General features: G+C 46.5%; 1 protein-coding gene across 1 annotated transcript in view; it reads left to right on the top strand.

Annotated features, from left to right (window-relative positions):
- VIT (vitrin) overlaps positions 1-24669 on the top strand; it is a gene marked incomplete at its 3' end in the record, with an annotated part of 96677 nt that extends 72008 nt beyond the window's left edge. The window contains exons 10-13 of the mRNA XM_079721354.1: positions 9702-9805; positions 13762-13988; positions 20046-20559; positions 24491-24669. Of these exons, the coding sequence (XP_079577480.1) occupies positions 9702-9805; positions 13762-13988; positions 20046-20559; positions 24491-24669 (1024 nt within the window). The remainder of the gene's footprint in view (positions 1-9701; positions 9806-13761; positions 13989-20045; positions 20560-24490) is intronic.
- Between the last annotated feature and the right edge of the window lie 396 nt (positions 24670-25065).

Genomic DNA, 25065 nt, shown 5'->3' with positions numbered 1-25065 from the left:
TCACAGAGCAGGAGGGGCTCTGTGGATGTGGTCAAAGTCAAGGACCCTGAGACGGGAAGACTGTCCTGGATTACCCAGTGTCCCAGTCTAATCAGCTGAGTCCTTAAAAGCAGAGAACCTTTCCCAGCTATTATCATTTGGAGGGAGATGTGACTACTGAAGATTAGTCAGAAAGATGCGACAGCTTTCTTTGAAGCTGGAGGAAAGGGGCCCTGACCAAGAAATGCAGGCTGGAAAAGGCAAGGCAATGACTCCCTCTCCCTCTCCCTCTCCCTCGCCCTCGCCCTCTCCCTCGCCCTCGCCCTCGCCCTCGCCCTCGCCCTCGCCCTCCTCTCCCTCTCCCTCGCCCTCGCCCCCTCTCTCCCTCTCTCCCTCTCGCCCTCGCCCTCGCCCTCTCCCTCTCCCCCTCGCCCTCGCCCTCTCCCTCTCCCTCCTCTCCCTCGCCCTCTCCCTCGCCCTCGCCCTCTCCCAGGAGCAGAGCCCTGCCAGGGAGACCCAATTCCGGCTTCTGACCTCCAGAGCTGTAAACTGATAAGTGTGTTGTTGAAGCCCCTAAGTTTACAACTGAGATAGGCAACTAATACCCCCAGCGAGGAGGACCACTCTGTCACATTTCCTTGAGCCTGCAGCAAAGGAAGGAATGGGAGGGGCTGGGGCATGAGCCCCGGCTGGAGGGGGCCTGGGAGTTGCAAGTCTCAGCACCTCAGGACTTCAGAGCAGGAAGGGAGTGCCCAGCCCCGACTTCACACTGTGATCACCAGGGGAGCTTTTAGAGATGCTGATGCCTGGGCCCCATCCCAGCCCTATTAAACCAGAATCCTGCAAATACCCAGAAGCTGGTCTTTTCATCTGTAATTCCAGTCTGTAGCCAAGGTGAGAATCACCAACTCCCCGAGAGAGCGAGGGACAGCTCGGCTTCCCACGTGAGAGGGCAGCACCCGGCCGAGCACAGGTCTCTCCAACTGCTGCCCCGTCCTCTCCTCACGCCCTCAGCCTACTCTGCCTTTACAGGAACTAACAGCACCCGAACAGCCACCTGACTGCCTGAGAGGGCTCTCCAGGGCCTAATGGCACTTGCGAAGACCCCCCTGCCACTTCTCTCTCAAGGCAGGTGAACCCTTGAGCCACAGGCCTCGGGGACACAGTCTCAAAGCTGAATGAGCTGGGAATACAGCTCACACAAGCATCTTATGCTTTTCCTGTTCCCCACCGCGCGATTCTCCCAGAGGGACAAAGGAAATGAGGACACTGCCCTCGACTTGCACCACTCTTCTACTCAACGGCTCCCCTTGACCCCCCACTGCACATCGCTGGGGCTTTTCCCAATGCCCCCCACCCATGCTGAGATCATTCTCCCTAGACCCCTGGACCATTCTGCTAGAGAAGTAGGTGGCCACCCCCATGCACGTTAGAACCACTTGGGAGCATCTGAAAATCCCAATGCCCAGACCCAACCTCAGATCGATTAAATCAGAATTTCTGAGTGTGGGACCCAAGCGTCATTCATGTTTAAAACTCCCCAGGTGATTCCGTTGCACAACCAGAATGTGAAGGCGCAAATATTCCCACGGGGCTGTGCTCTCGTCTGGTGAACGCTGTGTCCCGGGCCCCTCCTGTCTCCCCGCCAGGTTGCCACCCTAGGGCTACAGGAGCTCCATCCTCCTCCCTCCTCTCAGCCTTTCTTATGCCTGATCCAGACTTCTTATTTATTCTTCTCCCTTCCCCTTATCACTGGCAGCCCCACTGCTGATTTTCTTGATTCTTACAGCATCCTCTAAGACATTGCCACTCAAAATGGGATCCACGGCCTCACCAGGGAGGCTGTTAGAAAGGCAGAACCTCGGACCTCACACCCAACCTGCAGAGTTAGAATCTACATTTTAGGGACTTCACTTGTGGCACAGTGGTTGAGAATCTGCTTGCCAGTGCAGGGGACACAGGTTCGATCCCTGGTCTGGGAAGATACCACATGCTGTGGAGCAGTTAAGCCCATGCGCCACAACTACTGAGCCTGAGCTCTAGAGCCTGCAAGCCACAACTACTGAACCCGCATGCTGCAACTACTGAAGCCCGTGCACCTAGAGCCCGTGCTCCACAACAAGAGAAGCCACCGCAGTGAGAAGCCCGTGCACCGCAATGAAGAGTAGCCCCCGCTCGCCGCAACTAGAGGAAGCCCGTGTACAGCAAGGAAGACCCAACGCAGCCAAAAATAAATTAAAAAAAAAAAAAAAAAAAAGAATCTACATTTTAACAAAATCCCCAGGTGACCGGGCCAAACGGCTAAGTTTGGGAAGCACCAAACACTGTGTCTGCTGCCAAGACATTCCGTGTCCCTGGACTTAACTAGCCCAGCGACGTGGTAACAGACAGCAAGCCGGACAGCCCCCTGGCTCCAGAGTAATTCTTAGAACAGCAGATTACTCATCCACATTTCCTCCAGCAGGAAGAGGCTTGCAGATTAATTTTCTATTTTTTGGTGGAGGGGTGGAATTATTGTTGCTAATTACCAAAAAAAAACCCCTACTCCTCTAAAAACAAGATTTGATTATAAGACTGCTCCGCAGCTCTGATCCTAGGAAATGTGAGAAAGGCCAGTGTCCTTTCAAAAGAGGCTACCTGTGCTAATTCCCTCAGCAGGTCGGCCTGGGCCCCATGCTCAGTCCTTTGTAGGGAGGGGCAGAATCATTTTCACTCCAAGTGGGTAATACCCTCAAGGGACAAGTCTGCCACCTGACTTGCAGCCAGCAGCATGCCCTTAGGCAACCAGGGTCACCCTAGAACATCCTCCTGAGTTCACAGGCATGGTTCATCTCAATGACTAAGTCCATAAATCATCACACTTTAGCATTAATTACAAGGCTAAGGATAGTCATTTATTTTATTGTAACCTTAAGGTGATGATGCCTTATTGTAGGAAACAGTTTCAAAAGGTTCTTGTTATAGGGAATACGGTTAGTTAATGTGTCTCTACTGGCATATAAATTCATTTGAGAGGCTCACTCTATGTGACTCAAAGTGTTATGGGGTAAACCAATAGACTCTGGGACTTTAACCAAATGGGAACCTTAGGACTGAAAGGGCCTCAGAAGTCCTCTAAAATCCAGGGCTTCCCAAACTGTCCCAAGGATGGGATTCATCTGGATCCCTTATTTAAAAAAATCCCTACCCCCAGCCCAGACCTACTGAATTGAGCTTCTGCTGGGAGGAGACCTGGTAACCTGTGTAGTTTAACAGGGTGACAGAGGCGAGACTTGTCATCAGGGAGGCCTGGAGACACTGATGCTCTGTCCAGTTCCCTGCCCCCAGGCCCCAGCCTTCCTAGGAATCACCTGTGCCCATCTCTAACAGGCATTCTTTCTTCTCACACACTTGCAGGATAGTCCTTTCCTATTGCATGAATTATCCCATTCTATGCGTAGTCAAATGCTGGCTCCCTGTCATTTCTCTTCATTAGTCTTAGTTCTTTTTCCAAACATAGAACAATTTGATATTTTCCCCTTGAGCTGTAAATCTTTATTTTCTTCTCTTATTTTCAAAGGAAATCTTTGATATCACTCAGGGGAAAAATGTGTTTTCCTTTAATGAGATCTTCTAATAAAATTACAAATTAAAATGTTGCTTACATTAAAATATAGTGGCACATCTCTTTGAACTTTTAAAATAATCTTCATCTCTGAAAAGGCACCAGGCTAGGGGTAGGGATTTTTTTTGAATAAAAGGCTTCTCCTTTTATTCAAAAAAAATCCCTACCCCTAGCCTGGTGCCTTTTAAATAAAAGGCCACCAGCCCATATATCCTAAAAAAGGACACATACACCCGTGTGCTCTGGTACTGAGGGCTGCCACAGTCTGCAGGTTAAAGACTTACCATTCATTCCTATAATTTAATTACATTACATTTTAACAAAGATTTATTGAGTGTTTACCACGGTCTAAGCACTATGCCATTTGCAGGGGATACTAATGTAAAATTCATCTAAGTGGTTTGATTACATTTGCCTGTAAATCCCTTGGTGGATGAGCTCTGCGGCTTTACTCCTAATCGTAATTTTAGCAACTGGAAAGAGTTTCAGAGGTCCTCTGATCCAACCTTTCAATTCATTAAAAATAAATAACTGTGACAGAGATTCTGTTCTTCGGGACTTCACCAGCTAGTAAGGGAGGCGATATCTTTAAGGGACATAACATTAAATAAAATGAAAAGCATCTATTCATTGGGTATATGAATAGCTCATCTGTCTGCTTCTGAAGATAGATTCATCTACCGCTATGATGTAATAGGGGAAGAGAGTGGGGTGTGGAGCTCAGAGGGGAGTGTTCAGCTCTACCCGGGATGACCTAAGAGGAGAGGAGAGGACATCTGAGCTTCCTCCTTCCCTCCCTTCCTTCCTTCCTTCCTTCCCATAATTCTCTATTACCCCCTGTATGCTAAGCACCAGGGATAGGAAACACTGGGACATAGCACCTGTTCACAAGTAGGTTACAGTCAATCTTCATGATTTACAGATCCCATATCTGCAAATTCACCTACTCCCTAAGATGTACTTGTATCTCCAAAATCAATACTTATGGCACTTTCACAGTTGTTGTGTGGACATGCACAGAGAGGGTATGAAATATACAACATTCCCAGCTGAGGTTCAACAAGGCGATGCTCTGCCTTCTAGTTTCAGCTTGTTACTGTAAACAAGTGTCCTTTTCACAGTCTATTTAGCACCTCATTTTTCTGCTACTCATTGGTGATACCACTATTTTTTTTTTTTTTTTTTGTGGTATGCGGGCCTCTCACTGTTGTGGCCTCTCCCGTTGCGGAGCACAGGCTCCGGATGCGCAGGCTCAGCAGCCATGGCTCACGGGCCCAGCCGCTCCGCGGCATATGGGATCCTCCCAGACCGGGGCACGAACCCGTATCCCCTGCATCGGCAGGCGGACTCCCAACCACTGCGCCACCAGGGAGGCCCCAATACCACTATTTTTAATGGCCCCAAGTGTAGTGCTGAAGTGCGACCTAGTGTTCTAAGCACAAGAAGGCTGTGATGTGCTTATGGAGAAACTGCAAGTGTTAGATAAAATCCCTTCAGGCAACTTACTGTGCTGTTGGTCATGAGTTCAATAATAATGAATTGATGATTTGGTATATTCAGCAAAAAAAAAAGAGGAAATTTGTTGATCTGTGTGTGATCAACAGATTTGATCTGCTCGAGAAAGTGCTAAAGTACCTAATATCTATAATGTATGCTGAAGCTATGGAAAAAGGCTGAAGTTAGGAATTCATGAAATGATGACTGATTTTTTTTTTTTAAGCACAGTGGATAGCACTGTGAGACTGAAAGCCAAAAAATTTACAGTAGCACTACCCAGGGTCAAGAAAATGTTAAACCCTTCCCAGCTAGTATTTCATTATACGGAAAATTTGCATATAATTATTTGTAAGAAACTTATATACTAAATTGGGTACCTTGAAACAGAAACATACATAAAACAAGTTTATATACTGATCTATTGATGAAAATGTGACCAGAGCCCCACAGGAACATAATCCCATATTTTCCCTAGGAGCAATGGCTCAGAACTTGCTAATTTGATGTTTGCAGCAACTTTATATAACATAACTATTGCAGATAACAAGACTTGACAGTACATGTAGTATGGGAAAGAGGTGATCAATCACTCTACAAAATGATCGACATTCAGACAGCCTCATGAGCAGGGAAACACTATGGATGTGACTAGGTGACTGGCTTCCACATTTAAATACTTTTTCTGTAAACACTTTTGAAAGAAAATTTTATATTTTTGCTTTTGAAATTATTTGTCTATGAGCAATGCTTAATTTATGATCAGCTATGATTTCTTCACAATCGTCAGACACACTCAGGAAATCTTTCAAAGTGAGAAAATCTAGCCTCAAAATCATTTTCAAATGTAAGTAGAGTTAAAAATTTTCCAGTTGGGCTTCCCTGGTGGCGCAGTGGTTGAGAGTCCGCCTGCCAATGCAGGGGACACGGGTTCGTGCCCCGGTCTGGGAAGATCCCACATGCCGCGGAGCGGCTAGGCCCGTGAGCCATGGCTGCTGGGCCTGCGCGTCCACAGCCTGTGCTCCGCAACGGGAGAGGCCACAGCAGTGAGAAGCCCGTGTAATGCAAAAAAAAAAAAAAAAAATTTTCCAGTTAATGGGGCATATATAACATTATGTTTGGTAGACAATTATGTAGTTGTTATTGTCAATATCAATTTTGCAATTTTCTATTTTATAGCTAATAATACTTTTGTTGTTTTAACTCATTCTTTTTTTTTTTTTCCAGTCCCTGAAAAGTTCATATTCCTTGGTTACCAAGGGTAGATCCAGACTTTGGGGACTCTGAAGCTTATGTAGCTTGGGACTCTTTTAAGAAAAAGAACACAAAATTACAAATACAAAATTAGGCCCCTTGGAAGAAGTATCATTAACATCCAAGTTAATCCGCCTCTGATAGGCACTTAGCACCTGTTGGATAAAACATCCTCTGCAGAGGCCACTGTGGTGCAAGAAGACCAGGTAGGAAGCTATAGCCATTGTTCAGGAAAGAGAAGATCATAGTCCAAACTTGAGGATGGAAAGGATGAGAGAGACACAAGAAATATTTAAGAGGTTGGTCTGACAGGAATGCATATTGCTGGGATGACTTGATGAGTCAGAAGAGGGACTACAGAAGGGGATGTGGGTGGTTTGATGGAGCAGATACGGAAGATAATTGACTTCAGTTTTGGAAATATCAAAGCCAAGGAGCCTGTGGACCACACCCAGGGCCCACAGATGTATGGAAGTATTCCAGACGTATGGAAGCCTTTTTATTTATTCTGAGGTTCAAGAGAGAGGACCGACCAGTGTGCACAAAACAGCTGTTGGCATATGAATGGTCGGTGAACCCCAGGTGGCTGAAGTTGATGAGCTCCCCCAGGGTTGTGCATAAATTAAGAAGGGATGCATGAGGGAGATAGCACTGCCGGGAACATCAGCATTTAGAGGTAGAGATGCACAGAAGAGGAAAGAAGAAATGTATGTCTCTTTAATACTGTTAATGGAGTGCCTGCAGGTACCACATACTGTGCAAGGTGTCATGAGCTAGAGGAAGCAGTCAGGCACAGAGGTTGTCAGCTGGGGCCAGGGCCCAGGGAGACAGGTAGCTGGAGCTTGGAGGGTGGACACAACTGGGGTTTCCCAGATGAGGCAACCAATGAGCAAAGGCACAGGGCTTGAAAACCAGGAAATAGTGAGTAGCTCATTCTAAGTAGAATATAGGTGAGAGAGAGAACGGTATGAGCCTGCTAGGTTGGAATCAAGTTACGGATGGGCTTTGAAAGCCAAAATATGAAGTTTAACAATAGGAGTCTCGGATGATTTTGAGCCAAGTTTTACAGTTAGAGCTGAACATGAGGAAGGGTTCTCTAGCAGACAGGCATATACCCAGCATTGCAGAGACTGACACAGAGACTCATAATAGAACCAGCAAGAAGTAAGGGGGCCTGAACTCAGAGGGTTGCACAGAAACACAGAGGAGGGGATAAAAGCAAGTGCTCCAGATAGAGGAACTTAGGAGACGTGCCTGACAGGTCCCATGGGTCCTATGACTGAGCAAGTAAAGATGGGGTCCAGGTTTTGAGCCTAGATGGCCGGGAGGCAAGTATAGCAGTTACTGAAATTGATCTGTGAGAATAGAAACCGGAAAGCCCTGGAGCCCCAAGGGAAAGAAGACTAACCGTGAAAGTACTAGAGTTCCTTCGCTGTGATTCCCCCTCCCTGGGCCCTGAGCAGTGGGGTGTGTTAAAGCAGCCTCGGTTCGGTTCGCAGCCTTCGCATGTGGCTTGATGGTGAGGTCGAGCTCAGCCAGAATGCCCACATTTCTCTGTTCTGCACTTTATTGTTGTTGTTGTTCGTTTGTGTTTAATCCTAAACTAGAACTTGGTTTTCACCTGGTGGCTTTTCATCTGGTTGGATTTTTCCCCAACACCCACCCTAGTTGAGCTTGTCTTAAACTTTCCTTGTCTTCGCTGAAGGTAGTTGGTCCTCCCAGTTTCACATCACCTCTCGCTTAGAGAAGTGGACTCCTGGGCAGTTTGCTTTGGTTTTGCCCAAGAACCAGCCTGTGTCCCTCATATTCACTAATGAGATGGTGGACAGAGAGGCCTCCTTCCAGCCTCTTTCCGAACTCTCCTCCGACATAGATAACCTTGTGATAGCTAGGAGGGTCGGATAATAGAGTCGGAGCAGGGGAGGGGAGGGAGGCAGAGGATCTCTCCTCTCGGGTCCTGGGGAACTGGCTTCCTGGTGACTGCACTGCCCGGTTTCCCAAAGGACTGGCTGAGAATCCACTGTAGGGCCCGGGAATTCCCACCTGAAACTGCCAAAACCTGCTTCTTCCTGGATCTACTCTGGGTGTTTATGGAAAGACTTGCTTTTAAAGGTCTCCTTCTCCCTCTCCTTGAAGACTCAGTAATCTGCAGCCAGGACCAGCTACATAATTTGCAGTTCCACATTTTCAAAAAGTATTAAGAATTTCAAGACAGCAGCATCAGAGCATTGAAGCAAGCACAGGCTCTTTTGGAGTTTGGGGCTCCGTGTGACCTTAGAGGTCACACCTGCACGAAGCGCTGCCAGTGGCTGAGTGTCAGTGCTTCGAGAGATGTGATTACACTGTGCATCCCCACTTCATCCTGCGTGTGACCACACACGTCCACCCCACGGAGCCCTCGTCCCTCCCGACACACCTGCCACCTGGTCATGAAGGTATTCCACACCCCCTGCTCAGCGGCTCCCAAGCCTGTTAACCAAGGAGACTCTGCTCTAGAGAAGGGTTCTCATTCTGTTTCTCCACTTAATTCACTCCAACTCCTCATCAGCTAACTTTTTCAGCCTTCAATAAAATAGATGTTGACCTTCCGGGTAAGAATTGAATATTCTCACCCAGTCACAGGAGCCACAGAGTGAGAAAGATGAAGGGATGTCTTCTCCCTGACACGGCTGTTAAGATGCAGTTCCAGTGCTGGGGTAACCCGGGGGTGGCTATCAGCTGAGACTCTCTTCCTGGAAAGGAGGGTCTGGGGCAGCCTGGGGACATCCTGACATTTGCAAAATCCCACTTGACAACAGTCCTGCTCTTTTTTTTTTTTTTTTTTTTTTCCGGTACGCGGGCCTCTCACTGTTGTGGCCTCTCCCGTTGCGGAGCACAGGCTCCGGACGCGCAGGCTCAGCGGCCATGGCTCACGGGTCCAGCCACTCCACGGCATGTGAAATCTTCCCGGACCGGGGCACGAACCCGTGTCCCCTGCATCGGCAGGTGGACTCTCAACCACTGCGCCACCAGGGAAGCCCATAACTGCTCTTTAACAACACAACACAAACACAACACAACACAAATGAGGAAACTGAGGCCCAGAGAAATTAGATGACTTCTCAAGGTCACACAGCTAGGAAACAGCATTGTCAAAACTAGAACCCACACCTTCGGAGCCCTGAAACAGCCCAATCTTCTCTACACACACTGTGGAGGACCCAGTCCTCCCATTACTTCTGTCCACAGTGGGGCATTTTATAAACACCAGCTTAAGGCTTTGAAGCAGCTTCCATTCTGTTCATATCTAAAACAATCAGCTCTGATTTCTGCTTTCCTCAAAGTGTAATAACTTTCCAGCTAATTTTTATTTCTTGTTCTGAATCTTCAGAGACAACCCTGTTACCCAGTTTAATCTCAAGACTCACATGAATTCCCGGGATCTGAAGATAGCCATAGAGAAAATCACCCAGAGAGGAGGGCTTTCTAATGTAGGTATGTGATCCAGATGCCAATCTTCTTGCTACCATGGTTCTCTTTCTGTGAGGTCATCTGCTAACATGCTAGATAGAAAAAGGAAAAGATCAAAACAATCCATCAAGAAATGACTCACATAATATCTGTATCTTTCCTCAAGGATTATCATGGATTCAGGGGGCAAAAATCATTACCACACACATGCTGGAGAGTCCTAGCACGCCTGGTTCCTCAGTATGGCAGCTTTCTTCAGGACAAGTAGAACTGCAATCATGACTATCCCAACTGTTCTCCGAGTCATCAACTATTTTTCATTATATTTTGTAAAAACTTTTTTTTTTATAAAAATAAGTAAAATTTGTAACCAGTTCCATTCAGGAAGCTCCACAGTGCCCTTGGGAGTCTTTTTCTAATCAGCTCCTGTTATAGTAATAACTGTGCAAAAAGAGACATGGTCTTTGTTTCAAGCTGAGTCTCTATCTGATCCTTGGTGGTGGTGATGGGGTGGGGTGGCAGTGGGGTACCAGAATTCCAAGATCTAGTCCTCAATGGGGCAGATCCAGAAATTCCATTTTATCAGTTCCCCAGAGGTGACCAGGCATTAGGAAACAGTTTCACACGAACCAAGCTCAAAGGCCACCAATGAGCCCATGCCAGTGTACTAATTTATAAATGGTAGTCTGGTTTTGGGGGCACTGGGAAGGCTGTCCACTTCTTGGGGAACCTGTCTGTACCATCGCAATCCAGGGAAATGGAGAAGTGAGCCACAGTTGCTTGACGTGGAGTGTACACAGGGAATAGAACTATCTTTGAAGGATCATCTTCAAAATTACAGTAAACCTGATTAATTATTTCCCTCTCCACCTCAGTGTTTGTCTCTGTAGACCAGTATATTAGTATCTGGCAAATGAAGAGCCTTTGATCTCTGAACAAGTCTAAATAAACACTGGCCAAGTCACTGCTATCCAAGACACCAAATCAGTATTACCTCATCAGGAACGTGATAGAATTGATGTCTGATTTTTCAATTTAATACTTAGATCAGTGAAATTCCAGTAATGTATCATGGAGTAAAACTTTAAAACTTTAAAACTTCAGGGGCTTCCCTGGCGGCACAGTGGTTAAGAATCCGCCTGCCAATGCAGGGGACATGGGTTCGAGCCCTGGTCCGGGAAGATCCCACATGCCGCGGAGCAACTGAGCCCATGCGCCACAACTACTGAGCCTGCACTCTAGAGCCCTCGAGCCACAACTGCTGAGCCTGTGTGGTACAACTACTGAAGCCCGAGCACCTAGAGCCTGTGCTCTGCAACAAGAGAAGCCACTGCAATGAGAAGCCCACACACTGCAACGAAGAGTAGCCCCCACTCGCCGCAACTAGAGAAAGCTCGTGTGCAACAACGAAGACCCAACGCAGCCAAAAATAAATAAAAATTTAAAAAGAATTGTTTAAAAAATTAAAACTTCAGAAGACTTTCTGTTTCTTTGATAGGATTAATAAAATCAGCATACCTTCTTTCAGTGGGTAACATGTTCTATCTCTGCCCTGTATTGATCTGGGTTTGGGTTTAGAGAACTGAACCCATTCCAGCTGGTTTAAGCAGAAAGGGATTTATTTCAGAGCATTAAATGGTTTTGAGAATTACTGAAGAAATGGATTCCATGCTGAGCTTTTGGAGGTGGCTTCCCAAGGCTTCCTGCAGAACCAGGACCTCCAAGGAGCTCTACCTCTTCCAAGATCAGGAAATTGCTTTCTCAATTCTGCCACCACAGCCTCTTTAGGAATCTGCTTCAGCCAGGAAGCCACCATGATCAGGAAGTTTCTGCTATAGCTGCCAGCTACAAAACCATGCCTTGCCTGCTCCATTCACAGCCACAAACTGAATGCTCTGCACCCTACATTCTCAACACCAAGGAAGCTGGTGACCAAACATAGGCGCCTCTGCTAACACTTCCCTGGAGAAGTCACTCTACTTGTCAGCAGAAACAGCAGAATCAAATCTCATGTGTGTGCATCATTTCATGAAACTAACACAAATCCAGAACTAGCTGCAAGGAAGTCTCAACAATGTAGTTTTCAGATTTCCAGCCTCTGCTTTCAAGACATGCTGGAAGGTGAATGGAATATGTATTGAGCACAAATTGACCATGACCTCCAAATTTAAGATTGGTGGGGTCAAGGTGATCTTCTGATGGCTCCCTGTGCTCTGTCTACAGGCAGTTAACATTAAACCAGGGGGGACTGCTGGGTGCCTTGGGCCTTGAGGGAAATCAGCCCTGTGTGTGAAAGCAGTTCTCAGCAGCCAATGTTTCCCTTAGCAACTGTGTTCTATGCAGCCAGCTCACATGGGTTCTCCAAGACATTTCTCTAGCAACTGAGTAGGTAACCATTTGATCCTTTCATTTGACAGGTAAGATTATACTAGCCAGTGGAGCCAGGATGCTGGCCAAAACCAAAGGAGCATTGAGTGTAATGTCATTAACCCTAATGTCTTAAGAAGGTAGCTCTTAACTTTTATTTTGATTGGGGACCCCTTTGAAAGCTATGGCCCTTGTACCCAAATAAATACTTATATACACAAAATACTGTGTATAAATTCAGGGGATTTGTGGGTACTCACTCCCAGTGCCCCAGGGGTTCACAGAGCCCAGGTTAAGTGCCCTACCTTACTATATGCAGCTATGCTGACTCTAGGGTGACCAGTCATCCCAGTTTGCCCAGGGGCATATGGGGCTTCCAGTGCTAAAACTGGGAAAGTCCTGGAAAACTGGGACAGTTGATCACCCTCCTTGATTCCAAAATATTTCATGAGACCCTAGACAGTGTGAAGTATATGCTTGAGAAAGCCATGCTGGAAGGCTGTGCTATCCCTCTCAACTGTTGCTCTCAGCTGAGGCAGGTTGTCGTCACGGAAACCCAGGCCCAGAGGCCCCGAGTGACCCACCCAGGCCCACATGGCCAGTAGACGGCATAGCCGGGCTAGAACACCTCTCTTAGTTCTTAGTGGGTGCAGCGCATCCCGAGCCAGCCAGACCTGTGCCCCTGGTGGAACTAGACACAAGATTCCACTGAACCCAGAATATAGCCTTCCCCACCCAGTGGCTGCTGGAGCACCGGGCTCACCCCAAGCCACCGTAGCCCAAGGAGAGGCTCCCGTCACTTCAGCTCCCCCCACCCCTCACTCTGGGAAATGGCGCAGGGGCTTAGTGAGGTTGGTTCCAGCACCCAGGCAAAGAACGGACACTTTTGTTCCTATCAAAGTTTCTCTCATCTACTTGCTGGTCTTTAAAACTTTTATTATTTTTTGAATTTAACTTTTAAACTTGAAGTACAGTTGATTTACAATATTAAGTTAGTTTCAGGTGTACAGCAAAGTGAGTCAGTTATATAGTTTTTCAGATTACTTTCCATTATAGGTTATTACAAGATATTGAATATTGTTCCCTGTGTTTTACAGTAAATCCTTGTTATCTATTTTATGAATAATAGTTAGCATCTGTTAATCCCATACTCTTAATTTATCCCTCCCCCCATTCCTTTTCCTCTTTGGTAACCATAAGTTTGTTTTCTATGTCTGTGAATCTGTTTCTCTTTTGTATATAGATTCATTTGTATTATTTTTTAGATTCCACGTGTGATATATAATATTTGTCTTTGTCTAACTTACTTTACTTGGTGTGATAATCTCTAGGTCCATCCAGGTTGCCGCAAATGGTGTAAAACTTAAAAAAAAAATAAGAGAATTAGAAGTTAAAGGCTTAAAATGAAATGGGAGGGAAACAGCTAGTGGTGATGGTTCCACGATATTGTGAGTGCATTTAATACTACTGAACTGTACACCTAAAACTAGCTAATGTGATTAAAAAAGAAAAACAAGCCAACAAGGGAGGGAATGAGTATTTTTCTGCATATCTTTATGCTGCTATGATCAGTTCCATGATCACTCCAAGCACGAGTTTTCTTTTTCTTCCAGGCCGGGCCATCTCCTTTGTGACTCAGAACTTCTTTTCCAAATCTAATGGAAACAGAGGCAGTGCTCCCAACGTGGCTGTGGTGATGGTGGATGGCTGGCCCACAGACAAGGTGGAGGAGGCATCAAGGTTTGCAAGAGAGTCAGGAATCAACATTTTCTTCATCACCATGGAAGGTGCCTCTGAATATGAGAAGCAGTACGTGCTAGAGCCCAACTTTGCAAACAAGGTATGTAAGTGGGAGACCCACCGAACATAAGAATTCCCTGCACTTTGAAAAGCTGTAACAGCCATCCAGGCTGTGTCTCTTTTTCCTTCAAATGGGTGTTAAGCTCACTTCTAGGTAGGAGGGCCTCCAGTGAGAGACTAGTAAGTCTGGAACCTGGAGTTATCCTCTCAAAGCAACCCCCCGCCGCACGACAACCACCATGTACCTGATGAACTGAGGCCCAGCATCAGCACCTTGGGAGGAGCTCACAGTAAAGACTCCCCTGAGCTCCTCCTATAGCCCCAGGGGACCTCAACTGGGCAGCCCAGCAAGCCTTCACACGAGCATGCACATGGGAACACATGCACTGCAAGTTAACTAATCTGATAAACAAGAAAAAGGTATTGAATCAAGTCAGGAGATCAGGATTTCGAACTCAGCTGCCCCTCAGTTCTGCGGAAATGTCTGGCAGGAGATGGGAGCAGAAGAGATGGGGATCCAGGCCCTCACACCCATCCCCCCAAAGCAGCCCATTTTTTGTATATTTTGTACAGTGGGACTCCACATAAACCTTCCTTCAAAGACAGGACCCCAGGTTTAAAAAGGAAAGGAAGAGAGAGAGCAGACAGCAGAAGCAAGAAGAACTATAATCCTGCAGCCTGTGGAACAAAAACCACATTCACAGAAAGATACACAAGATGAAAAGGCAGAGGGCTATGTACCAGATGAAGGAACAAGATAAAACCCCAGAAAAACAACTAAATGAAGTGGAGATAGGAAACCTTCCAGAAAGAGAATTCAGAATAATGATAGTGAAGATAACCCAGGACCTCAGAAAAAGAATGGAGGCAAAGATTGAGAAGATGCAGAAATGTTTAACAAAGACCTAGAAGAATTAAAGAACAAGCAAACAGAGACGAACACTACAATAACTGAAATGAAAACTACACTAGAAGGAATCAATAGCAGAATAACTGAGGCAGAAGAATGGATAAGTGACCTGGAAGACAGAATGGTGGAATTCACTGCTGCAGAACAGAATAAAGAAAAAAGAATGAAAAGAAATGAAGACAGCCTAAGAGACCTCTGGGACAACATTAAATGCAACAACATTCACATTATAGGGGTCTCAGAAGGAGAAGAGAGACAGAAAGGACCCGAGAAAATATTTGAAGACATTATAGTCAAAAACTTCCCTAACATGGGAAAGGAAATAGCCACCCAAGTCCAGGAAGCACAGCAAGACCCATACAGGATAAACCCAAGGAGAAACGTGCCAAGACACATAGTAATCAAATTGGCAAAAATTAAAGACAAAGAAAAATTATTGAAAGCAGCAAGGGAAAAATGACAAATACCATACAAGGGAATTCCCATAAGGTTAAGAGCTGATTTCTCAGCAGAAACTCTACAAGCCAAAAGGGAGTGGAATGATATACTTAAAGTGATGAAAGGGAAGAACCTACAATAAAGATTATTCTACCCAGCAAGGATCTCATTCAGATTCCATGGAGAAATCAAAAGCTTTACAGACAAGCAAAAGCTAAGAGAATTCAGCCCCACCAAACCAACTCCTCAACAAATGCTAAAGGAACTTCTCTAAGTGGGAAACACAAGAGAAGAAAAGGACCTACAAAAACAAACCCAAAACAATTAAGAAAATGGTCATAGGAACATACATATTGATAATTACCTTAAACGTGAATGGATTAAAGGCTCCAACCCAAAGACACAGGCTCACTGAATGGATACAAAAACAAGACCCACCTGTATGCTGTCTACAAGAGACCCACTTCAGACCTAGGGACACATAGAGACTGAAAGTGAAGGGATGGAAAAAGATATTCCATGCAAATGGAAATCAAAAGAAAGCTGGAGTAGCAATACTCATATCAGATAAAATAGACTTTAAAATACAGAATGTTACAAGAGACAAGGAAGGACACTACATAATGATCAAGGGATCAATCCAAGAAGAAGATATAACAATTATAAATTTATATGCACCCAACATAGGAGCACCTCAATACATAAGGCAACTGCTAACACCTATAAAAGAGGAAATCGATAGTAACACAATAGTGGGGGATATTAACACCTCACTTACACCAATGGACAGGTCATCCAAAATGAAAATGAATAAGGAAACAGAAGCTTTAAATAACACAAGAGACCAGATAGATTTAATTGATATTTATAGCACATTCCATCCAAAAACAGCAGATTACACTTTCTTCTCAAGTGTGCATGGCACATTCTCCAGGATAGATCACATTTTGGGTCACAAATCAAGCCTCGGTAAATTTAAGAAAATTGAAATCATATCAAGCATCTTTTCTGACCACAACACTATGAGATTAGAAATGAATTACAGGGGAAAAAACGTAAAACACACAAACACATGGAGGCTAAACAATATGTTACTAAATAACCAAGAGATCACTGAAGAAATCAAAGAAGAAATCAAAAAATACCTGATGACAAATGACAATGAAAACACGATGACCCAAAACCTATGGGACGCAGCAAAAGCAGTTCTAAGAGGGAAGTTTAGAGCAATTCAATCTCACCTCAAGAAACAAGAAAAATCTCAAATAAACAAACTAAACTTACACCTAAAGGAACTAGAGAAAGAAGAACAAACAAAACCCAAAGTTAGCAGAAGGAAAGAAATCATAAAGATCAGAGCAGAAATAAATGAAATAGAAACACAGAAAACAATAGCAAATATCAATAAAACTAAAAGCTGGTTCTTTGAGAAAATAAAATCGATAAACCATTAGCCAGACTCATCAAGAAAAAGAGGGAGAGGACTCAAATCAATAAAATTGGAAATGAAAAAGGAGAAGTTACAACAGACACTGCAGAAATACAAAGCATCCTAAGAGACTACTACAAGCAACTCTATGCCAATAAAATGGACAACCTGGAAGAAATGGACAAATTCTTAGAAAGGTATAAACTTCCAAGACTGAACCAGGAAGAAACAGAAAATATGAACAGACCAATCACAAGTAATGAAATTGAAACTGTGATTAAAAATCTTCCAACAAACAAAAGTCCAGGACCAGATGGCTTCACAGGTGAATTCTATCAAACATTTAGAGAAGAGCTAACACCCATCCTTCTCAAACTCTTCCAAAATATTGCAGAGGAAGGAACACTCCCAAACTCATTCTATGAGGCCACCATCACCCTGATACCAAAACCAGACAAAGATACTTCAAAAAAAGAAAATTACATACCAATATCACTGATGAATATAGATGCAAAAATCCTCAACAAAATACTAGCAAACAGGGGCTTCCCTGGTGGCGCAGTGGTTGAGAGTCCGCCTGCCGATGCAGGGGACATGGGTTTGTGCCCCGGTCTGGGAAGATCCCATATGCCGTGGAGCAGCTGGGCCTGTGAGCCATGTCTGCTGAGCCTGCGCGTCCGGAGCCTGTGCTCTGCAACGGGAGAGGCCACGACAGTGAGAGGCCCGCGTACCGCAAGAAAAAAAAAATACTAGCAAACAGAATCCAACAACACATTGAAAGGATCATACACCATGATCAAGTGGGATTTATCCCAGGGATGCAAGGATTCTTCAATACACGCACATCAATCAATGCGATACACCACATTAACAAATTGAAGAATAAAAACCATATGATCATCTCAATAGAAGCAGAAAAAGCTTTTGACAAAATTCAACACCCATTTATGATAAAAACTCTCCAGAAAGTGGGCATAGAGGGAACCTACCTCAACATAATAAAGGCCATATACGACAAACCCACAGCAAACATTCTCAATGGTGAAAAACTGAAAGCATTCTAAGATCAGGAACAAGACAAGGATGTCCACTCTCACCACTATTATTCAACATAGTTTTGGAAGTCCTAGCCATGGCAATTAGAGAAGAAAAAGAATTAAAAGGAATCACTACTAGAGCTAATCAATGAATTTGGTGAAGTTGCAGGATACAAAATTAATGCACAGAAATCTCCTGCATTCCTATACACTAATGTTGAAAAATCTGAAAGAGAAATTAAGGAAACACTCCCATTTACCATTGCAATAGAATAAAATACCTAGGAATAAACCTACCTAGGGAGACAAAAGACCTGTATGCAGAAAACTATAAGACACTGATGAAAGAAATTAAAGATGATAAAAAAATTTTTTTAAAAAAGGAAAGGAAGAGGATAGGAGGGAGGGATGGGGGGATGCCCGCCAGCTTTAGGGTTCTATGTCTCCAGATCTGCTAGGGCTCAGCTCCCTGCACGAATCCTGCACTTCACTGTCCTTGAAATTCTCATCTCCCTTAACCTCTAGGACAGGGTGTGGCTCTTACTTCATTTGCTCTCTCCTCTTTTCTGTCTTGTACCCTAAGTGTAGACTTCCCCAGGGCTCAGTTCTTGGCCCTCCCCTCCACTCTCACTAGGTTTTCTCCCTCCAGAACCTCTCCCAGGGCCACAGCTTCAACCTTTGCTCACAGGCAATGACACACTCATATGTCTCCCTCCCTGGTCTCTCCGGAGCTCAATAGCCATTTGTTTCCAGCTGATTGACTAGTCTCCACCTGATGTCCCCAAGAACCTTAAACATTACATGCAAAATGCCAAGTGCATCATCTTTCCCACCCAAATTCTTTCCTCCTCTGGACTGTACATACGGGCCCCACAGCTGTCTCAGAGTCACCCCAGGACACCCTGTCAGCTCCCATGTCACGTATCTCACATCTGTCCACTCTTTCGCATGCCCAAAGCCACCTCCCCAGTTCAAGCTACTACTTTACATCTATTATTTCTCCCTCCTGGGTCTCTCCAGTTTAGATTTCACAATGAAGCTCATGTTTATGACGAGTTTTTCCAGTCCTGTGGGGTCCTTGCTTCAAATCCTTCATTATTCCCTATTCCCAAGGTCTTCTGGAGTGTGGTCCTAACCCAGCTTCCCAGCGTATCTTCTTAGCTCCTGGCGTCACAGCCACCTGGCGTCCTGCTGTAACTTACTCAGGCTGCCTGGTGGGGAATCCCTCCTCTCCATCTGTTGGCTACAACTCAGCTCAGCCTCAACACCCATCTCATATGCCACCTAAGCCATGGAAAGTTTTATGAACCCCATTAGGTTTTTACAAACCAATTAAAGTATATTTCCTAGGACATTTTAAAGTCATTTCTTGTCTTAAAATAATGTTTTAATTATACACCTTCGATCGTAGCCATCAGGTCTGTGATTCTCTCTGTGACCCATGCACACCCACCCCATCCCCCAGAGAGGCAGCGGCCAGGGGGAAACGGTCACTTCCAGGAACACACCGACCAGCTTGCTCAATGTTTATTTGCAGGTGCCTTGAGTTTTTTTCTGGAACAAACTTGGGCACAAGTAACTATTAAGTTGCCTGGAGACAGGGTTGTCCAGAGGACACAGCTTGGGTTCTACGAGCAGACAGATTTGTGTTCCGGCCTCAAGGATTCAAGGGATGTCACTTCACAGCTGGTCCTCAGTTTGTTCCTTCATGACAAGGGGGTTATAATTCCACCCTGTAGGGTTAAGGTGGGGGGTTAGTGAGATAATCTAAGAACATCTAGCGTGGTGCCTGACACATGTGTGGAACCCCCTTCCCGCTGGATGCAGGGCTGCTCTGGAAACAATTCTTTAGCTATGTCTCATGCGTGTCTTTTGTTTTCCCAATCAGGACTAAAGTTTTCTTTAATCTCTCCTGGGTTGATGCCCACCAATGCCAACTTCATGGCTGGCTGCCAGTACAAATGAACAGAGGGGCCTGAAGAGGCATAAATATGAAGCTGAAACCAGTGATTTCCCTCTCCCTGTGGATTTGCTTGACTTATGGCTCTCCACAAAAGCAGAGACCTGGCTGAGGGCGTGGAGTGAGTCTAGGGATAACTTGACGGGTCTCTGCCCCAGTGAGCACCTGACTGGGTGAACCGAGATGGAGAGAGTGCCATTAGGAGGCCTGGCGCAGAAAACAAGCATCTGCCAGCTCCTTCCCCCGCCCTAGGGGTCAGGGGTTGTGGCGAGTGGTCGTGGCCAGGCCCCTGACCTGGCGGGTGGCCTCCCCCTGTCTTTCAGGCCGTGTGCAGAACGAACGGCTTCTACTCCCTCAGTGTGCAGAACTGGTTCAGCCTCCACAAGACCGTGCAGCCCCTGGTGAAGCGGGTCTGTGACACTGACCGACTGGCCTGCAGCAAGACCTGCTTCAACTCGGCCGACATCGGCTTCGTCATCGACGGCTCCAGCAGCGTAGGGACGGGCAACTTCCGCACGGTTCTCCAGTTTGTGGCCAACCTCAGCAAAGAGTTTGAGATTTCCGACACGGACACGCGGATCGGGGCCGTGCAGTACACCTACGAGCAGCGGCTGGAGTTTGGGTTCGACATGTACAGCACCAAGCCTGACGTCCTCAACGCCATCAAGAGAGTGGGGTACTGGAGTGGTGGGACCAGCACGGGGGCTGCCATCAACTACGCCCTGGAACAGCTCTTCAAGAAGTCCAAGCCCAACAAGAGGAAATTAATGATCCTCATCACTGACGGGAGGTCCTATGACGACGTCCGAATACCGGCCATGGTCGCCCATCACGAGGGTGAGTGAGCCAGTCTTGCTGACCAGCCTGGGGCTGAGCATCCCTCTGGGGCTTGGTGGACCAGTGGGGCAAGGAAGGGACTGTCTCTCTATGCGCTGGTTTTGCCTATCACCTAATAAACTGTTGAGAACTGCAGGGAGAGTGTTAGGGGTGTAGTTCCACACTGCAGGCCCCACTGGGCAGCAGAGAAGGGTCAGGCAGGGGGCACCGTGTTGGCTTCCACAGTGTCACGGCAAACCACGGCCTGTGGGTGACTGTGGATGTTAACGTCCCACACTGAGGCAGGGCACGCCAACATGTGACACATTGAAGAGGAATTTGACTCATGGCTTTCATCTCCATGGAAGACCACAAAATTGTGTTAGAAATTTGAAGAAAATGGGGGCTTCCCTGGTGGCGCAGAGGTTGAGAGTCCGCCTGCCGATGCAGGGGACACGGGTTCGTGCCCCGGTCCGGGAGGATCCCACATGCCGCGGAGCAGCTGGGCCCGTGAGCCATGGCCGCTGAGCCTGCGCGTCCGGAGCCTGTGCTCCGCAACGGGAGAGGCCACAACAGTGAGAGGCCCGCATACCACAAAAAAAAAAAAAAAGAAAGAAATTTGAAGAAAATGGATGTTTTAAAAGAAAAGTGCTATTTTTTTTTTTTTTTTTTTTTTTTTTTTTTTTTTTTGCGGTATGCGGGCCTCTCACTGCTGTGGCCTCTCCCATTGCGGAGCACAGCCTCCGGACGCGCAGGCTCAGCGGCCATGGCTCACGGGCCCAGCTGCTCCGCGGCGTGTGGGATCTTCCCGGACTGGGGCACGAACCCGCGTCCCCTGCATCGGCAGGCGGACTCTCAACCTCTGCGCCACCAGGGAAGCCCAGAAAAGTGCTATTTTTGTAAGCAACTGCTAACCAGATATTGGAGGTTTGGGGGAGACCTCAAAGAAATTTTCATTCAAAATATTTAAAGAGATATTTTCATATGAAAATTTGGAAAAGGGCAACAGAAAGTTTACAACCATGAAAAGTGAGCAAAGTATTTTTGTAAGTATTTAGAAAATCGGTCATATTTAATACTTTTTGACAGAATCTATGTATGATCAGTTTTGAAACTGCCACAAAATACCAGGAAAATACAAACAACCTGGAGAAAACCCCAAGTGATAGTAATAATAGTAATGATAACAAAAGTAAACTGCGTGGTCAGTGAACCAAAAACCTGTAGATAAGTACTAGTGAACAGACTCACTCATTGTGGGGGGAGTTTTCTTGTCTGCCTACCTTAAACTTGGGTTCAGGTGCAAGATTTTCCATATTCTTTAAAGCTGCATTTAATCCTTCTTGAAACAAGGAGGGGTGTAAAAATAAAAAAGCCTTTAGGAACCAGCAGTTCTGGCTTCTGGAAACCAAAGTAACCAGACACCAGGCTCAGACGGTCTTCCCAGTGATTTGCCCTGGGGGGAGCGCTCATAATGGTGGGATGGCAGGTGGCCCGCAAGCTGGCCTTCACGGGGCTCCCTGGGCTCATGTCAGCAGAGGGAAGATGCTTGACGGCTCAGAAGCAACCTGCCCGAAGTTCCAAAGTGAGTGGGAGGACGCAGGTGGGGCAGCTCTCGACAAGCCCAGGGCTCTCCTGCTTTTTCCAAACGTCTGGTCCCACTCATGTTCAGCTCCACTCACTCATTTTCCTAGATGCCCCTCCTTTGCACCTCACCCAGAGGGTAGCCTTGGCCTACTCGTCAGGAGAAGTGAAGATCAAGGGAGATGTCCTGGGCACTATCAGGGCTGTTATGTTCTGGGCAGCTTTGAAGAACAAGCACCAATAGATGCAAGTGACATGGAAGCACTGAGCACTGTGGGAGTGTCCAAGTCGAGGCTGGGCTGCCAGTAGAAATCTCTAGTACTGCTTATGCTGTCTTTACTGGGGGGCAGTCCTTCCATCTTTGAACAGAAACGAGGGCTTAGTCAGTCTGAGCCCCATTCTGCAGCCAAGCTGTTCCTGCAGCCACTTGGCAGGGGTCTAAAGCCCAACACTGGCTTTTCCCAATGTGGACAGTGTTCAGAGAAAAGACACTGGAGAAGTAAGGGAAGGAACTGGCAGCTTAACTTCAGCTCAATGAGCCACAATAGAAGAACAGCTTAGGGACTTCCCTGACAGTCCAGTGGTTAGGACTCTGAGCTTCCACTGCAAGGGGCATGGGTTGGATCCCTGGTCTGGGAACCAAGATCCCTCATGCCATGTGGCACGGCCAAAAAAAAGGCCAGCTTAGACCAGAACCACGTGAGGTGTGGATGGCTCTCCAGTCAGCAGGATAGGGCACCTGGAAGGTGCTGGAGAGAGCGATGTGGGCCCTGTGAGTGGCTGGCGGAGGAGAGGCGCCTGACCGGAAACCCTCACCCAGGCTCTGCCCTCCGGTCTCATGGCCATCTTGCTAACCCCACCCTGGCCAGCCTGGAGGGGGCATGGGGATAGGTCAAGCTCCCGCTCACCAGGCAAGAACCACACAGCAGGCAGTCTGTTTCCCCACTGAGAACAGATCCCTGCCCTCCGAATTCCTCTCCTCCCTGCTCCATGTTACAGTCCAAACCCTTTCATCCTACTATACTCGTTCCCATTTGCATCTAGACCAGCTCAAGCCCCTCTCTTCCTAAAAAGGGAAATAATTCTCTCTGACCCCGTGTTCTAGCTCCGGTTACCACCTGCCTCCTCTTTATAGCCACACTTGTGCTGCCCCGCATCTTCATTTCTTTTTCATTCTCAACTCACAGCAACTCACTTGCTTTCTTTGGCATCTACTCCCCTGCCGCTGCTCCCTTCAAGCTACCAGTATCTTGTTTCTGTTTCTTCTGAATCCAAAGAGCGCTTTTCCCCTTCATCTTCCATGACCTCCTGCATCAGTCAACACCGCCCGCCACTTCCTTATCGGTAAACACTTACTTTTCTGTGGTGATGGAGCAGGTGCTGGGCCACAGCTCTCCAGGTCCTTGTGCAAGCAGGGTTCCCGCACCGGGAATGAGGTTGGAGCCTATGGCTTATTAAGTCACCCTCAAGCCTAAAGTAATTCAAGGCCACCGTTTTTTTGCCTAGGTTTACAGTAGAGAGCTTATTCGCAAGGCAGACAGGAGAACCAACCTCAAACCTACCTCCCCAAGGGCAAGGAGCTCGGGGTATTTATAGGATAACAAGTCAAGGGCAGGGCGGTCTGAGGCGTGGGGAGTGTGATTAGAAAAAGGTGTGGAAGTGTTGTTCTACGCAGGCGTAACCAAGCTACAGGCCTCTGCCCTTGTTCTAAAGGTCACCAAGCGGGCACTCGCGCATGCCCCGTTGGAGGATCAGTGGTCCTAACCTGTCTTAACCAGCTCAGCTGAGCTAGACGCAGCTGACGCTAAGGTCAGCTCACAGCTGACTCCAAGTTTCTTGAGTACAACTTGGACAAACATCTTACTGTTTAGGCTACGTGCCACTTGGAGGACATGCTGCAAGTCTTAAAACGACCTTGATTAGTGAAGGCAGGTGAAATGGATTTGACTACCCATAGTTTCATTTTCATTTAAAAGATCTCGAACCGACTTTTGATGCATATAAGACTGAATTTTGTGCGCCTCTACACACAGAGCAAGTGTGTGCCATGTGGTGCAATCTGCACCTCACCAAAGTTTCACTTGTCCAAATGTCATCCCCATGCTTCTCCTGGACATGAAATTCTTATCATGCATTTACTCCATTTTCCTGTTTTTTCTCTCCAAAAGATTGTAAACTCCTATGAGATAGCAACTATACCAACTTTATTGCTGCTGGCATACAGCAGATGTTCATGCTTTGGGCACATTTCTGATTTTGGACTCGGTTGCCTTCAAGCACAATGGCCAACAGGGCAGCAGGAAGGCAAGGATTCATTTCAGTACTTTCCCTTGGGGACACTTGCTTCATCTACCCTTTGTCCCCACAGGAGTGATCACCTATGCCATAGGCGTGGCGTGGGCTGCACAGGACGAGCTGGAAGTCATCGCTACTCACCCTGCCAGGGACCACGCCTTCTTTGTGGACGAGTTCGACAACCTCTACAAAGTGGTTCCCAAGGTCATCCAGAACATTTGTACAGAGTTCAACTCACAGCCTCGGAACTAAATTCAGAGCAGGCAAAGCAGCAGCAGATGCCGCTTTCCCGACTGGCTCTGGGACAACCCCCAACACTTTATGGGACACACGTGGGGCAGCAAGGCACTTAGGGCTTGGAAACCCACGTTGTCATTTTTCTTTGCCAGTGTGGGTTTTCATACTTCGAAACACGGAGTTAGAAAGGTGATCATAAATTTGTAGAATGAGCCAAAATAATACATTGTTATGGGAATGCTGGGGATTTTACATTTTGAGAATTGTTTTCAAAATAAAAATTGAGAATAGAACACAGCACTTACGAAGGCTTAACTAGAGCTTTTGTGAGATTTGTAACATTTTTATTTCCCATTAGAATTCTGTAACTCTCCACAAGTTTCATTTTTGTCATGACAATATAGGAGATGC

This window comes from Hyperoodon ampullatus (assembly GCF_949752795.1).
Source record: "Hyperoodon ampullatus genome assembly, chromosome: 15".
Classification (NCBI taxonomy): Eukaryota; Metazoa; Chordata; class Mammalia; order Artiodactyla; family Ziphiidae; genus Hyperoodon; species Hyperoodon ampullatus.
The sequence above is the reverse complement of the archived record's forward strand: the minus strand, read 5'-3'. Positions and strand labels throughout refer to the sequence as shown.